This window comes from Chiloscyllium plagiosum, chromosome 44 (genome assembly GCF_004010195.1).
Source record: "Chiloscyllium plagiosum isolate BGI_BamShark_2017 chromosome 44, ASM401019v2, whole genome shotgun sequence".
Taxonomy (NCBI): domain Eukaryota; kingdom Metazoa; phylum Chordata; class Chondrichthyes; order Orectolobiformes; family Hemiscylliidae; genus Chiloscyllium; species Chiloscyllium plagiosum.
Genome location: NC_057753.1, coordinates 3,096,648 through 3,111,936, shown reverse-complemented (window position 1 = coordinate 3,111,936; position 15,289 = coordinate 3,096,648). Strand labels below are relative to the sequence as shown.

The 15,289-nt window shown below is 47.2% G+C and overlaps 2 protein-coding genes across 2 annotated transcripts in view; one reads left to right on the top strand and one right to left on the bottom strand.

Annotated features, from left to right (window-relative positions):
- Nucleotides 1-15,289, bottom strand: part of LOC122543625 (zinc finger protein 850-like) — a 29,502-nt gene that overhangs the window by 2,598 nt on the left and 11,615 nt on the right. The window contains exon 3 of the mRNA XM_043682448.1: nucleotides 1,098-1,422. Coding sequence (XP_043538383.1) covers nucleotides 1,098-1,422 — 325 coding nt within the window. The remainder of the gene's footprint in view (nucleotides 1-1,097; nucleotides 1,423-15,289) is intronic.
- LOC122543467 (zinc finger protein 664-like) lies at nucleotides 2,044-3,018 on the top strand. Its single transcript, XM_043682182.1, has one exon. It carries the CDS (start codon nucleotides 2,172-2,174, stop codon nucleotides 2,844-2,846), a length of 675 nt encoding a protein of 224 aa, XP_043538117.1. The 5' UTR covers nucleotides 2,044-2,171; the 3' UTR covers nucleotides 2,847-3,018.

Genomic DNA, 15,289 nt, shown 5'->3' with positions numbered 1-15,289 from the left:
ATACAGTTCAATATGTCGCATCGGTTGTATGACACTGTGATCTTTTGTTATAAAGTCTGTGTCCTATGATGCTGCCCCAATAGTTGCAGCAACGCTCCGAAAGCTAGTGCTTCCAACTAAACCTGTTGGATTTGTGTGATTTTTAATGTCCACCCAGTCCAACAGCGGCACCACCATATCATGTCCACAGAGTTAGTGTGTACTCAAACTGCTGAATGGACTCCTATTCCATATTGAATCAATCCAGAAATATATATTGTACCTACAGCACTGTATTGTTAGACTAGAAAGAATTGTGAATAAAGTTTAAAGAACTATAGGCAATATATTAAATACGTACCAAGGAACAATATGAGATATACCTTGAGTCTTACATAAATTTACTGTCCCTTTAAAATTAAGTCCTTTCTTAGGAAGCCATCCCTTTAATTGTGAACATTAGGATACAGTCCACCTTTGAACCAGAAAAATAAATGTGCCAAGCCAAGGCAGTAAAGAATGACAATACTTTTAACAGAGAGAGCCCTGAATAGGAACAGAAATGCCACAACTGCCATTTAAGTTGTTCATGGCTGATCAAACACTTCAAAACCTTGCATCCACAGTATCCATTTAACTCTTTATGCCATTAGTATTAAGAACTCCATTAACCTTTCCTCGAAACACCCTTAAAGACCAGGCTTCCACAGATCTCAAGAGTTAAAATGAAAATCTCAACGTTTTGATCTTAAACGGCATGCCGGTAAGTTTTAAAATTCTGCCACATGTTTCTTGACTCTCTGGCCAGGGGAAACACCTTACCTGCATTTACCCTGTCTGTTCCATGAAGCACTTGGCAAGTCACCATTGACCACCTTTGCTTCTTTGACAATCCTGAAAATTCAGGCCCACTTTGAAGAACTAACCATTGCAAAATCTGCCCGTCCCTTGCATTTCCTTCCTATGACACAAGTGGCCAGTTTCTCCCCTCCTTCCCAGCCTCCCAGGGTGAGAAGAGAAATAGAAAGGGTTACATCAATTTGCACCCAGAGGTTGCACAGAAGAGGCAGTCCTACTCTGGAAGCTCATTGGGCATTGAGACGCATTGTGACGACAACCTTTGGGGGCGGGGAACGACTCGAGAAGCCAATAGAGGGACGGCAGCAGCGCTCGACAGTGACGTCCTCGGATCCCAAGGCTGGAGGCGAAGCGGACGGCGACGGAGCCCCGCCCCCTCCACCCATTGTTTCCCCTTCCTTTTCCACTTGCTCGCCGAGACAAAGGTTTCCAGGGCAACCGGCTCGGGCCAGCGCGAGACGCCGCTCGCTGTTCGATCCCACCCCAGCCCCGGCGTCGGCCGCTCCAAAGCGAGGCAGATCGAGCCCTGCAGCTGGCGACAGGTGTACTGCGCCTGCTCCGGACAGTGGGTGCGCCTGCGCGGACCTGCAGATGAGGGAGTAGGTGGGAGTAACAATGTTGTAAACACTCCGCTGCATTTTCCTCCAGGTCATACGATTTGATGCACAGGGAGTTGGGGGAGGAGAATGTTGTAAACCCTCTTCCCTGCATTTTCCCCCCAGGTCAGGGGGTTGGTTGCAGAGGAAGTGAGGGGAGGAGAATGTTGTAAACCCTCTTTCTTGCATTTCCCCCCCAGGTCAGGGGGGTTGGTTACAGGGGGAGTGGGGGGAGGAGAATGTTGTAAACCCACTTCCCTGCATTTTCCCCCCAGGTCAGGGGGGGTTTGGTTGCAGAGGGAGTGGGGGAGGAGAATGTTGTAAACTCTTTTTTCTTGCATTCCCCCCACACCCCAGGTCATACGGGTTGGTTGCACAGAGTTCGTGAACTCCTTATTGCAAGATCTTAAAAAAGAGGGAGGTGTTCTCGAGGGGGGACCCAAATAAAGAACCAGGCCACGACTTTGATGAATATGATGAGCCTTTGACTGAGGAAGGATTTGCCTGTTCTGTGAGAAAATGTTTCAGACGTTCCGTGTGACTGAAGAGGTACTGAGAGACTGGAGAAGCACCCCTGTCCCGTCCTCCTAAATAGGAGTGTTCCAGCAAAGTACGTGAACCAGTTCTGGAGTTTGAACAAACATTGCACCATCACAGCAGAGAGCGTCTGTTTGTATGCGCCCAGTGAGTGGACGATGTTTCTCATGATTGTCCAATTCGGAGAAGGAGATCAGCACGATGGAGAAGCCATGGAAATGTGAGGATTGTGGTAAAGGATTCAACTACCCATCCCTACTGGAAAACCATCGACGCAGTCACACTGGTGAGAAACCATACACCTGCTCGGTCTGCGAGAAAGCATTTAGTCAGTTATCCTGCCTCCAGTCTCACCAACAAACTCACACCGAGGAGAGGCCGTTCAAGTGCTCTTCCTGCGGAAAGCGGTTCAGGTCTTCATCCAACCTCACTGCACACCAGCGAGTTCACACAGGGGAGAGACCGTTCACCTGCTCCGAGTGTGGGAAAGGATTCACTCGGTCCTCCCATTTGCTCGAACACCAACAAACACACACAGAGGAGAGGCCTTTCAGCTGTGCAAGTTGTGGGAAAATGTTCAGGTCTTCACCCAACCTTATAGCTCATCAACGGGTTCATACTGGGGAGAGATGCTTCATTTGCTCTGTGTGTGGGAAGGGATACACTCATCCATCCAACCTTCTGATACACCAGCGAATTCACACAGGGGAGAGGCCGTTCATGTGCTCTGTGTGTGGAAGGAGTTTCACAAAGTCTTTTAACCTGGTAATACACCAGCGAACTCACACTGGGGAGAAACCATTTGTCTGCTGTGTGTGTGGGAAGGGTTTCAGTCAGCCATCAAACCTGCTGACACATCAGCGTGTTCACAAATGATAGCTGGGGTTAGATCCTGCTGTTGATCACGCTAACACCTCCCAGAAGAGTCTGGAGTTTAGTATTCTGTAAATGTCACTGATTTTTGTGGCTGCAGTTTGAAAAGTTAAAACGCCAGGTTCTGGCCCAACAGGTTTATTTGGAAGCACTAGCTTTCGGAGCGCTGCTCCTTCATCAGGTGGCTGTGGAGTATACAATTGTAAGATACAGAATTTATAGCAAATGTTTACACCGTGATGGAACTGAAATTATACATTGAAAAATACCTTGATTGTTTGTTAAGTCTCTCATCTGTTAGAATGACCATGTTAGTTTCTCTTCTTTCATATGTAAATCGCAAAACTTCTTTTTAAAAGTTACATTCTCAAGTGAACTTTTGACAATTGGCGTCAGTCTAGACTCCAGATTGGCTTGAAAAGGTATCTGTGATGCTCACCCTTAATTTCACTGAATCCCTCCCAGTGATTTTTGTGGCTGCAGTTTGAAAAGTTAAAACGCCAGGTTCTGGCCCAACAGGTTCAATTGGAAGCACTAGCTTTCGGAGCACTGCTCCTTCATCAGGTGGCTGTGGAGTATACAATTGTAAGATACAGAATTTATAGCAAATGGTTACACTGTGATGGAACTGAAATTATACATTGAAAAATACCTTGATTGTTTGTTAAGTCTCTCATCTGTTAGAATGACCATGTTAGTTTCTCTTCTTTCATATGGAAATCGCGAAACTTTTTAAAAACTTACATTCTCAAGTGAACCTTTAACAATTGGTGTCAGCCCAGACTCCAAATTGGCTTGAAAAAGTATCTGTGATGCTCACCCTTAATTTCACTGAATCCCTCCCAGTGAGTGGAAGCAAGCCATTTGGCCCATCAAGTCCACACCGACCCTCTGAAAAGCAGCCCATCATGATTCCCACCCCCCCCCCCCCCCCCAACCCACTCTTTAACCCTGCATTTCTCATAGCCAATCTACCCAACCTGCACATTTCTGGACTGTGGGAAGAAACTGGAGTACCTGGAAGAAATCCATGCAGATACGGAGGAGAATGTGCAAACTCCACAAAGTCAGTCATAGAGATGTACAGCATGGAAACAGAGCCTTCGGTCCAACCCATCTACGCCGACCAGATATCCCAACCCAATCTAGTCCCACCTGCCAGCACCCGGCCCATATCCCTCCAAACCCTTCCTATTCATATACCCATCCAAATGCCTCTTAAATGTTGCAACTGTACCAGCCTCCACCATTTTTTCTGGCAGCTCATTCCATACACACACCACCCTCTGCATGAAAAAGTTGTCCCGTAGGTTTCTTTTATATTTTTCCTCTCTCACCTTAAACCTATGCCCTCTAGTTCTGGACTCGCCGACCCCAGGGAAAATACTTTGCCTATTTACCCTATCCATGCCCTCATAATTTTGTAAACCTCCATAAGGTCACCTCTCAGCCTCCAATGCTCCAGGGAAAACAGCCCCATCCTGTTCAGCCTCTCCCTTTGGCTCAAATCCTCCAACCCTGGCAACTTTCTTGTAAATAGTTTCTGAACCCTTTCAAGTTTCACAACATCTTTCCGATAGGCAGGAGACCAGAAATGCACACAATATTCCAACAGTGGCCTAACCAATGTCCTATATATGTGCAACATAACCTCCCAACTCCTGTACTCAATACTCTGACCAATAGGAATTGATCCTGGATCCTTGGCAGTGTGAGGCAGCAGTGCTGCCCGAATTTCAACCCATCTGGTTCATTAATGCAGTTTATAGAAGGAAATTTGCAGTCTTTTCATAGTCTGGTCTGCACGTGACTCTGGATCCACAGCAAGGTGTTTGAGTCTTATTTACCTTTGAATTGGTCAAGCATTCACTGAGGAATGAACAACATGTATCAGACCTGACAGCGATATCCCAATCCATGAAAGACAAACATTTTTAAAAATGCTTCAACACAAACCCCTGCAATAAAATTATGAATTTATATTTCAATCTGAAATTGATTTTCGGTGCAATTTTTACAAGTCAGTCGAAGAGATTTGGGCTTTGCTGGCTAGACCAGCATTCATTGTGCATCCCTAATTGTCTGGGAGAAGGTGGTGATGGGCTGTGTCCGTGAATTGCTGCAGTCCTTGAGGTGGAGGGACACCCACACTGAGGTACGGAAAGGAATTTCAGGATTTTCTGCCTGTGCGGTGAAGGAACAGCGATATATTTCCAAATCGGGATGGTTTGTTTCAAAACCGACCTGATGCACAGCATTAGTACAACTGACAGAAGACTGCCTCAGTTGAAAGCAGAGAGAGAGAGAAAAAGTGAGAACTGCAGATGCTGGAGATCAGAGTCCATAAGTGTGGTGCTGGAAAACACAGTAGGTCAGGCAGTGTCTGAGCAGCAGGAGAGTAGACATTTCAGGCATAAGCCCTTCATCCTGAAGGGCTAATGCCCAAAACCTCGACTCTCCTGCTCCTCAGATGCTGCCTGACCTGCTGTGCTTTTCCAGTGCTGACTTGCAAGGAGCCAAGAGAATGATGCTGTGGACCGGGAGGTACTGTGCAAATAACACTGGACCCGTTGACGTCAAGTAATTCAATGTGGCCACGGAAGTCTACATGCTGTGATGGGATTGAGAGGCTGCTCGGTCTGACCGTCATCAAAACTGCCTCCCTGATATCAGCAGATGGTGAAGTCCTCATTGACAGCAGTAAGCAGCGAGTGAACAGTGCTCCTGAGTCAGACACCTCGCAGTCTCTGTCTGATGCTGTTCTGCAGCTTCCTGTCACTGTTGTGTCAGATAAGCAACCCTCATCACTTACCACTCGAAAAGGCCATTGATTCCCGAGCAAGCGGAAAGACATCGGAATGCCCAAAGCTGGCATTCCAACCAACCTGCTCAAGCACAGAAACTCCGATCGACCGTCACATTTTCACCACCTCCTTTGCTGGGCAGTGTGGTTTAGATTAGATTCCTTACAGTGTGGAAACAGGCTCTTCGGCCCAACCAGTCCACACCGATCATCTGAAGAGCAACCCCCCAGACCCTTTTCCCTCTGACTAATGTGGCTAAATTGGCAATTTAGCACAGCCAATTCACCTGACCTGTACATCTTTGGATTGTAGGAGGAAACCGGAGCACCCGGAGGAAACTCACGCCGACAAGGGGGAGAATGTGCAAACTCCACACAGACAGTCGTCCGAGGCTGGAATCGAACCTGGGACCCTGCTGCTGTGAGGCAGCAGTGCTAATCACTGAGCCACCATGCCGCAGAGGACTAGCCTGATGCTAAAATCATCGCATTTATTAAACAGGTTTGAAACTGTTTATCTCCTGTGCAGTTTCTGTGATGATAGATTGACAATGGGCACGATTGTCTCCATATGCCAGCTGCAAGGGAAGTGCCCAATTGTTATCTAATCTAAAATTGTGCCAGCTTTTGTACTGAGAAGAGAGAAAATACTGAGGAGGAGTAAATTTTAATGATGATTAGATTCCCCAACAGTGTGGAAACAGGCCCTTCGGTCCAACCAGTCCACACAGACCCTCCGAAGAGTAACCCACCCAGACCCATTTCCCTCTGACTGGTGCACCTAACACTATAGGCAATTTAGCATGGCCAATTCACCTGGTCTGCACATCTTTGGGTTGTGGGAGGAAACCCATACAGACACGGGGCGAACATGCAAACTCCACGCAGTCGCCCAAGGCTAGAATCAAACCTGGGACCCTGGTGCTGTGAGACAGCAGTGTTAACCACTGATCCACCATGTGTGACAACTTGTTTGTAAAAGCAGCACAGGGTGTGATTCCCTGAAGGTAATTATAGAACGGAGGTCATAATCTGGAGCTCAGCAGCTGTGGGAAACCCCCATTCTCTTTAACTCTTTCTGATTTGAGAAGTTTAAAGCTTACCAATAAAAGCAAATCTTTGTGGAGTCTTAGCTTCCAACAGTCCTATTAGAGAACTTTGGGGAAAAAAAAAGAACAAAATAACTGACTAACCTTGGGCAAAGCTGAGAAAATGCCAAAAGCAAGCAGCCGCGAAACTGGCATTTGGAGTTTTGACCTGGAAATTTGTGAACATTTGCGAAACCTTTCACTGCCTTTTTGAAAACTGGTCAAAAAATGAACCCTTTCCGCAGGCAGCACAGTGACGATTGAAACAAAAGACTTTGCCCTTTTAGAAATCTGGCTTTGTCCCATTCCCTATCTTTCAAGACTAGATGTTCAAGAAGAGGAAATACTGGAGTTAATTTCAAACTGACTGCAAGTACTTCTGCTGCTGATCTACACACAGTAGAAGATGTAGGAGCAGAAATAAGTCATTCAGTCCGTCGGGTCTGAATGAGATCAAGGCTGATCCTGATAATCCTCCACTTCCCTGCCTGATCAAAAATCTATCTCAGACTTGAATATACTTAACATCGTGGCCTCAGCAGCCCTCTTCAGTAAAGAATTGCACAGATTCACACCTTCTGAAAAAAAAAATGAATCCCTCCATTCTCTCTGCTTTGAATGTGTGACCCCTTATTCTGAGACCCCTTTTGTGCGAGACTCTCCCGTAAGGGGAGAGCAGATAATCCCACCAGATAACGAGAGTATTGAATCACTCAGCAATATTCCTCCAGGGCTCTTGATTGAACAGGATCAATAGGATGCCCCACTTAGAATAAAAAAGACAGAAAAATCACAAAAGCATTTGGGAATTGAAGCAACTCCCTGAGTCTAGTTCAGTGGAATATATTGATTGGGCAGCGTGGTGGTGCAGTGGTGAGCACTGTTGCCTTACAGTGCCAGGCACTCAGGTCCAATTCCAAGCTTAGGTGATTGTCTGTGTGGAGTTTGCACATTTACTCTGAAGAGATCGTCTGCGTGGGTTTCTGCTGGGTACTCTAGTTTCCTCCCACAGTTCAAATATGTGCAGGCTAGGTGGATTGGTCATGGCAAATTGCCCCATCATGTCCAGGGATATGCAGGCTTGGCAGATTAGCCATGTCAAATGATTGCCTGCAGTACTGAAACAGGTCAACACCGACCCTCCGAAGAGTAACCCACCCAGACGCATTTCCCTCTGACTAATGCACCTAACACTATGGGCAATTTAGCATGTAGCACATATGGACTCAATGGTTCCATGTATACATCAACAATAACATTCCCATCCCAAAGTTGGGAGAGCTGCAAGAATCACTATTTATTACCTTCATTAAAATCTTAATTTTGTTGAACATTATAGGAACAGTGCTCCCACTTCTGAATAAATGCAGGGTTGGGGCAATAGGATGCTGTGCAGACTGGATGGGCTAAATGGCCTCTTACTGCACTGTAGGGATTCACGGGTTCCATGCATATATTAATAATAACATTCCCATCCCAATGTTGGGAGAGCTGCAAGAATCACTATTTAATTGGAGGCGGCACAGTGGCTAGCACTGCTGCCTCACAGCGCCAGGGACCCGGGTTCAATTCCCACCTCGGGCAACTGTCTGTGTGAAGTTTGCACATTCTCCCCTGGGTCTGTGTGTGTTTCCTCTGGGTGCTCCGGTTTCCTCCCACAGTCCAAAGATGTGCAGGTTAGGTGAATTAGCCATGCTAAATTGCTCGTAATGTTAGGTGGATTAGTCAGGGGTAAACGCAGGGGAATGGGTCTGGGTGGGTTGCTTTTCGGAGGGTCGGTGTGGACGTGTTGGGCTGAAGGGCTTGTTTCCACACTGTAGGGAATCTAATCTAAAATACCTTCAATAAAATCTTATCTTTGTAGAACATTATAGGAATAGTGCTCCCTCTTATGCAGAGAGCGTCTGGAGTTGGCAATTGAGGCCTGTTACCACGTATATAAAAAGAACATGAAACATGGAGAGTGACAGTGAAGGGGAAGGGAGAATCCCATGCTTCATGTGTGAAGCAGGTTTTCAGATTAATCTGGGCTGGCTTCAGCCTAATGTTCCAGCCAGCCCAGGAAGACGGAGAAACAACATGTTTTCCGTTTGTCCAGTCTGGGATCAGTAAACAGTTCTCGCCTGTTACCCTCATCTGTGTTTTCTGCCTCTTCTGTATCATCTTGAAATTCTTGCTTCTTAATAAAATGTTTTTAGATCACCTCTGGCTAATCCCAGACCCAAATCTAACACTAGTGCACGAGAGTGACCGAACGTCTGTGAACTGAAATAATCCAGCGTGTCAGTCACAGTTTAATGGTTGCATTCCCATCTTTGAGTGACAAGGGTTGACATTCATATCCAGAAACGTGAGCAGAAAATCCAGGTTGATATTCCATTGCACTACTGAGGGGGCAATGCACTGTCAGATGTTCCATCTTCCTGGCGCAAAGGAAGATGGCTGTGGTTGTGAAGGGTCAGTCATCTCAGCTCCAGGACATCCCTGCAGCAGTCCCACAGGGTAGTGTCCCAGGCCCAACAGTCTTCAGCTGCTTCATCAATGACCTTCCCTCCATCATAAGGTCAGAACCATTTTCGCCTATGGTTGCACAGTGTTCAGCACCACTCCCGACCCCTCAGATATTGAAGCAGTCTGTGCTCAAATGCAACAAGATCTGGACAATATCCAGGCTTGGGCAGACAAGTGGCAAGTAACATTCACACCACACAAATGCCAGACAATGACCATCACCAATAAGAGACGCTCTAACCACTGCCCCATGACATTCAACGGTATTACCATCACTGAACCCCCCACTGTCAGCATCGTTTGGGTTACCATTGACCAGAAACTCATCTGGACTCACCACATAAACGCCGTGGCAGGTCAGAGACTAGGGATACTGTGGCGAGTAACTCATCTCCTGACACCCCAAAGTCTAAACACCATCTACAAGGCACAAGTCAGGAGTGGGATGGAACACTCCCCACTTGCCCTGGATGGGGCAGCCCCAGTAACACTCAAGAAGCTTGACACCATCCAGGACAAAGCAACCCGCTTGATTGGCACCACATCTACAAACAGTCAATCTCTTCACCACCGGGGCTCAGTAGCAGCAGTGTGTACTATCTACAAGATGCACTGCTGAAATTCACTTAAGATCCTTAAACAGCCGCTTCCAAACCCACGACCACTTCCATCGAGAAGGGCAAGGGCAGCAGTTACTTGGGAACACCACCACCTGCAAGTTCCCCTCCCAAGCCACTCACCATCTTGACTTGGAAATATACTGCTGTTCCTTCACAGTCATTGGGTCAAAATCCTGGAATTCCCTCCCTACCGGCATTGTGGGTTAACCCACAGCAAGTGGACTGCAGCCGTTTAAGAAGGCAGCTCACCACCACCTTGTCAATGCTGGCCAGTCAATGATGCCCAACTCCCACAAATGAATAAAAAAAAACTGTCAGATGAAATCTCCAACTAAAGCTACAGGTGGGCCCTTGAAGATGGATGGGCAAGTTCTCATGAGGTTATTGTGAAGGGTCGGCGGGTTTTGCTGGTGAACTGTTCTATACTCATCCCTCAAGAACCATCAATGAACCAATGGACTGGGCGGCAGATTAACAGCTGAAAATGTGTTGCTGGAAAAGCGCAGCAGGTCAGGCAGCATCCAGGGAACAGGAGAATCGACGTTTCGGGCATAAGCCCTTCTTCAGGCTTCTTCCTGAAGACGGGCTTATGCCCGAAACGTCGATTCTCCTGTTCCCTGTATGCTGCCTGACCTGCTGCGCTTTTCCAGCAAAACATTTTCAGCTCTGATCTCCAGCATCTGCAGACCTCACTTTCTCCTGGCAGATTAACAGCCCCAGATTGGATTGCAGCTTTGGGTGACTGTCTATGAGGAGTTTGCACATTCTCCCAGTGTCTGCTTGGGTCCCCTCTGGGTGCTCTGGTTTCCTCTCTCAGCCCAAAGATGTGCACTTTAGGTAGATTGGCCATAGTAAGTGTGAGGGTTGGGGATGTGGGGGGAGGAGGGGTAGAAAACGCTGCATCTGGGTGGGATACTCTTCAGAGAGTTGTTGCAGACTTGATGGGCCAAGTGACCTCTTTCCACAATGTAGCGATTCTGATTAGAGAATCCATTTAGGCCCTTCGGCCCAACAAGCCCACACCGACCCTCCAAACAGCATCCCACCCAGACCCAGTCCTCTAACCTATCCCTGTAACCTTGTGGCTAACAGATCTACTGTACGCTATGGGTAATTTAGCATGGTAAACAAGAGCTCTCGGAGGTAACCCAGGTAGATGTGGGGGGGAGAATGTCTGTATGTGTGGAGTTTGCACAGTCACCCGAGGCTGAAATCGAACCGGGTCCCTGGCGCTGTGAGGCAATGGTGCTAACCACTCTGCCACCCCTATAATCACATTTCTAAGTATGGGATCTTCCTGTGCATGTTTACTGTAGCATTTTCCTACGTTACATCAGAGGTTACAGTCTGAAGTGGTGGAAGGTGGCTTACACTGCTGCCTCTCAGTGCGAGTGACCTGTGTTCAATTCCAGCCTTGGGCAACTGTGGGGAGTTTGCATATTCTCCCCCTCGGGTCTGCGTGGGTTCCCTCTGGGTGCTCTGGTTCCATCCCACAGTCCAAAGATGTGCAGGTTAGGGTGGATTGGCCAGGCTAAATTGCCCAGAGTGTTCAGGAATGTGTAGGTTAGGTGCATTAGTCAGGGGTAAATGCAGAGTAATAAGGTAGGCGAATGGGTCTGGGGGTCAGTGTGGACTTGTTGGGATGAAGGCCTGTTTCCACAATATAGGGATTCTACGACTCTATAAAAAGTCTTACATCAAGAGGAGAAAGGAGCTAAAACATGAATCAATCAGTAACAGGACATCAGCCTCCCCGCAAGGACTTGACAACTGTGCATTTGACACAAAGCTGATTTATTTAATCTACATCCAGAATATTACACTTCAACCTCGTCAGAGTGACTATTTACATCAACAGAGGCAAGTTCTCTTAGAATGAGGATGGTCAGGTTCTGGATGTGATTAACAGCAGCAACTTCAGCAGAACCCAGTCCCTGCTGTTCGTGTCTCAGCAGATCATCGCTGCTTTTAAAAGTCCCCCCAGAACATTTAAAAGGTTTTGCCTCAGCACAAACTCACTGAGAATGAACTGCTTCCGACACACGAAGCAGGTGAATAGTTTCTCCCCATCCGCTGCGTGGATCAACAGATTCCTCGGACTTTGAAAGCTCATCTCAGAAAGTCAGCACATTTAAAGGGTCTTGAGTCAAGAGTCAGTAAGTTGGTCCATCGTTCGGCCATGACCACGTGAATTCTTTCCCATACTTGGGAGCACTCTCCCCCCAATGTGATCGCACCAAGGGATTTCAAACTCAGATCGGAATTGAATCCTTTCTCCCAGTTTACACATTTCCCTGGTTTCTCCATGATGCAGCTGTCCTTGTGCTGCCCTCTCTCTCCAGATTGGATTATCATTTGAAACCTCGTCTACACACATATGGTTTCTCCCTGCTGGCGGTGCGCCGCTTTCTCCCCACTCTGTGGAACTGTTTAAAGCTCTTTCCATTGTCCGTACACAGGAACACTCTCACTCCAAAGCGTGTTGCAGTGATCTTTCAGTCACACTTACTTTTAAAAAAACACTTTCTGTCACAGAACATTTCTCCTTCCACAGTCAAAGGCCCCTCTTATTTCGGCTCTGATCGGTCGAGTGACTCCAGATCTCGATGTGATGCTTGGTTTGAGTTTCCTGTCTGCAAATCATTCCCTGTGTAAAGAGTTGATGTTTACTAAAACTGTGAATCCAGCTTAGAAATTCAGAACAGACAACTCCAGTTTCTCTGGAATTCATTTCCTTTTTTACTCCCTCAAACCGATGGGGTAATGAAACTAAGAAATCAAAACCAACAAGAGATTTCCATTGAAAGCAAAGAGAACCTTCCTAACTAAAGCAGGATATTATCGGCAGCGGCTGAGACAATTTTTATCCCGAGATCTCCTCCAGTTGTAGAAGAACACAACACACAAAAGCAGTTCCTAAGAAATGAGGTTGTTTTTGACTGATTTAAAAGTGGACAAATAGCCTAGGCGGAAGAACTGTCTGCCGTGCTGTCGTGGGAGATGAGGGAAGAAATTACAGGCGCCCTGACCCAAAGTTTTAAGTCATTTCTGGCCACAGGACTGGAGGATAGCTAATGCGGTTCCACTTAATAAGGAGGGTGATAGAGACAGACCAGGAACTATAGACCAATGAGTCTAACATCGGTGGTAAGTAACGTAGTGGAGAAAAATAGGGGGTGGCATGGTGGCTCAGTGGTTAGCACTGCTGCCTCACAACGCCAGGGACCCGGGTTCAATTCCAGCCTCGGGGAACTATCTGTGTGGAGTTTGCACATTCTCCCCGTGTCTGTATGGGTTTCCTCCGGGTGCTCCGGTTTCCTCCCACAACCCAAAGATGTGCAGGCTAGTGTGAACTGGCCGTGCTAAATTGCCCATAGGGGTAAATATAGGGTAGTGGAACGGGTCTGGGTGAGTTACTCTTCGGAGGGTCGGTGTGGACGTGTTGGGCTGAAGGGCCTGTAGGTGTTCTGTAATTCTAAGAAAAAAAAATTCTAAATAACTCCACAACTCTGTGGATGAGAATTGGGAGAGATGATAAGTACATTTGCTGATGATGGTAAGATTGGTAGGATGGTTGAGTGAAGAGTAGGGTGGCACGGTGGCTCAGTGGTTAGCACTGCTGCCTCACAACGCCAGGGTCCCAGGTTCGATTCCAGCCTCAGGGCGACTGTCTGTGTGGAGTTTGCACATTCTCCCCACGTCTGTATGGGTTTCCTCCCCCAACTCAAAGATGTGCAGGTTAGGGTGAATTGGCCACGCTAAATTGCCCACAGGGGTAAATATAGGGTAGAGGAATGGGTCTGGGTGGGTTACTCTTCCGAGGATCGGTGTGGACTTGTTGGGCCGAAGGGCCTGTTTCTACACTGTAGGGAATCTTAAAAAAAATGCAGAAGAAAATTAATTTCCATTTGGAGAGGCAAGATTTAATTAGGGAGAGTTAACAATGTTGTCAGAGGGAGGTTATGCCTAACAGTGTGTGTTGAGGAGGTGACCAAGTGTTTGGATGAGAGTAGGACAGTTAGAATATAGAGCAGTACAGCACAGGAATGTGCCAAACATGATGCTAAATGAAACCAAACCTTGGACTATATCCCTCCATTCCCTGCACATTCATACACTTATCTCAAAGTCCCTTAAATGCCCTTATTGTCTGTGCCTCAACCAGCCCCACACTGACACTGCTTTCCAGTCTCCTACCACTCTGTGTAAAAAACCTGACCCTCCCGTCTCCTTTTCACAGTCCCTCTCTCACCTTCAATGCATTCCCCTGAGCATGAGACATTTCAATCCTGGGAAAACGATTGTGACTGCCAACCTTGTCTATGCAGCTCATCGTTTCCTCGGCTCCTATCCAGTCTCCTCTCATTCCCTGCCACTCCAGAGAAAATAACCTGAGTTTTTCCAGCCTCTCAGGCTCTCTAATCCAGGCAGCATCCTGGTTAACCTCTTCTGTGCCCTCTCCAAACCCTCCACCTCCTTCCTGTAATGTGGCGACCAGGACTGAATGCAGTATTCTCAGCAAAGTCTTCGAAAGCTGCATCAAGATAACTAACAATAGACAATAGGTGCAGGAGTAGGCCATTCTGCCCTTCGAGCCAGCACCACCATTCATTATGATCATGGCTGATCATCCTCAATCAGTATCCTGTCCCTGCCTTATCCCCATAACCCTTGTTCCACTTATCCTTAAGAGCTCTATCCAACTAATTTTTGTACTCAATTCGTCAACCAGTAAAGGCCTTCTTTCACCACCTTACCTACCTGTGTTTCCAATTTCAGAGAGCTATCGACTTGAACCCGAAGATCCTTCCGTACATCAATGCTGTTAAGGGTCCTGCCATTAACTGTCACTTTCCCTTAACGTTTCATCTTCCAAAGTGCAGCATCTCACACTTATCCGCATTGATCTCCATCTGCCATTTCTCGGCTGATATCCGCAACCGATCTATATTCTGATAACCTTCTACACTATCCACAGCTCCACCAATCTGTGCGTTGACTGCAAACTTACTAGGCGAAAGTGAGGACTGCAGATGCTGGAGATCAGAGTGGTGCTGGAAAAGCACAGCAGGTCAGGTAGCATCCGAGGAGCAGGAAAATCGACGTTTCAGGCAGGAGATTCCCGAGACGTCAGTTTTCCTGCTCCTCGGATGCTGCCTGACCTGCAAACTTACTAACCCATTGACCTATGTTTTCATCTCAGTCATTTATGTATATCACAAATGGTAGAAGTTCCAGTACCGATCCCTGTAGAACAACACTAGTCAGGGACCTTCAGCCTGAAAAAGCACCCTTCCATCGCTACCCTTTGCCCTGTATGGGCAAGCCAATTCTGAATCCATGTAGCCAAGTCACCGTGGATCCCAATCATCCTAAACTTCCATGAGGGACCTTGTCCAAAGCCTTGCTGAAATCCTTGGAAAC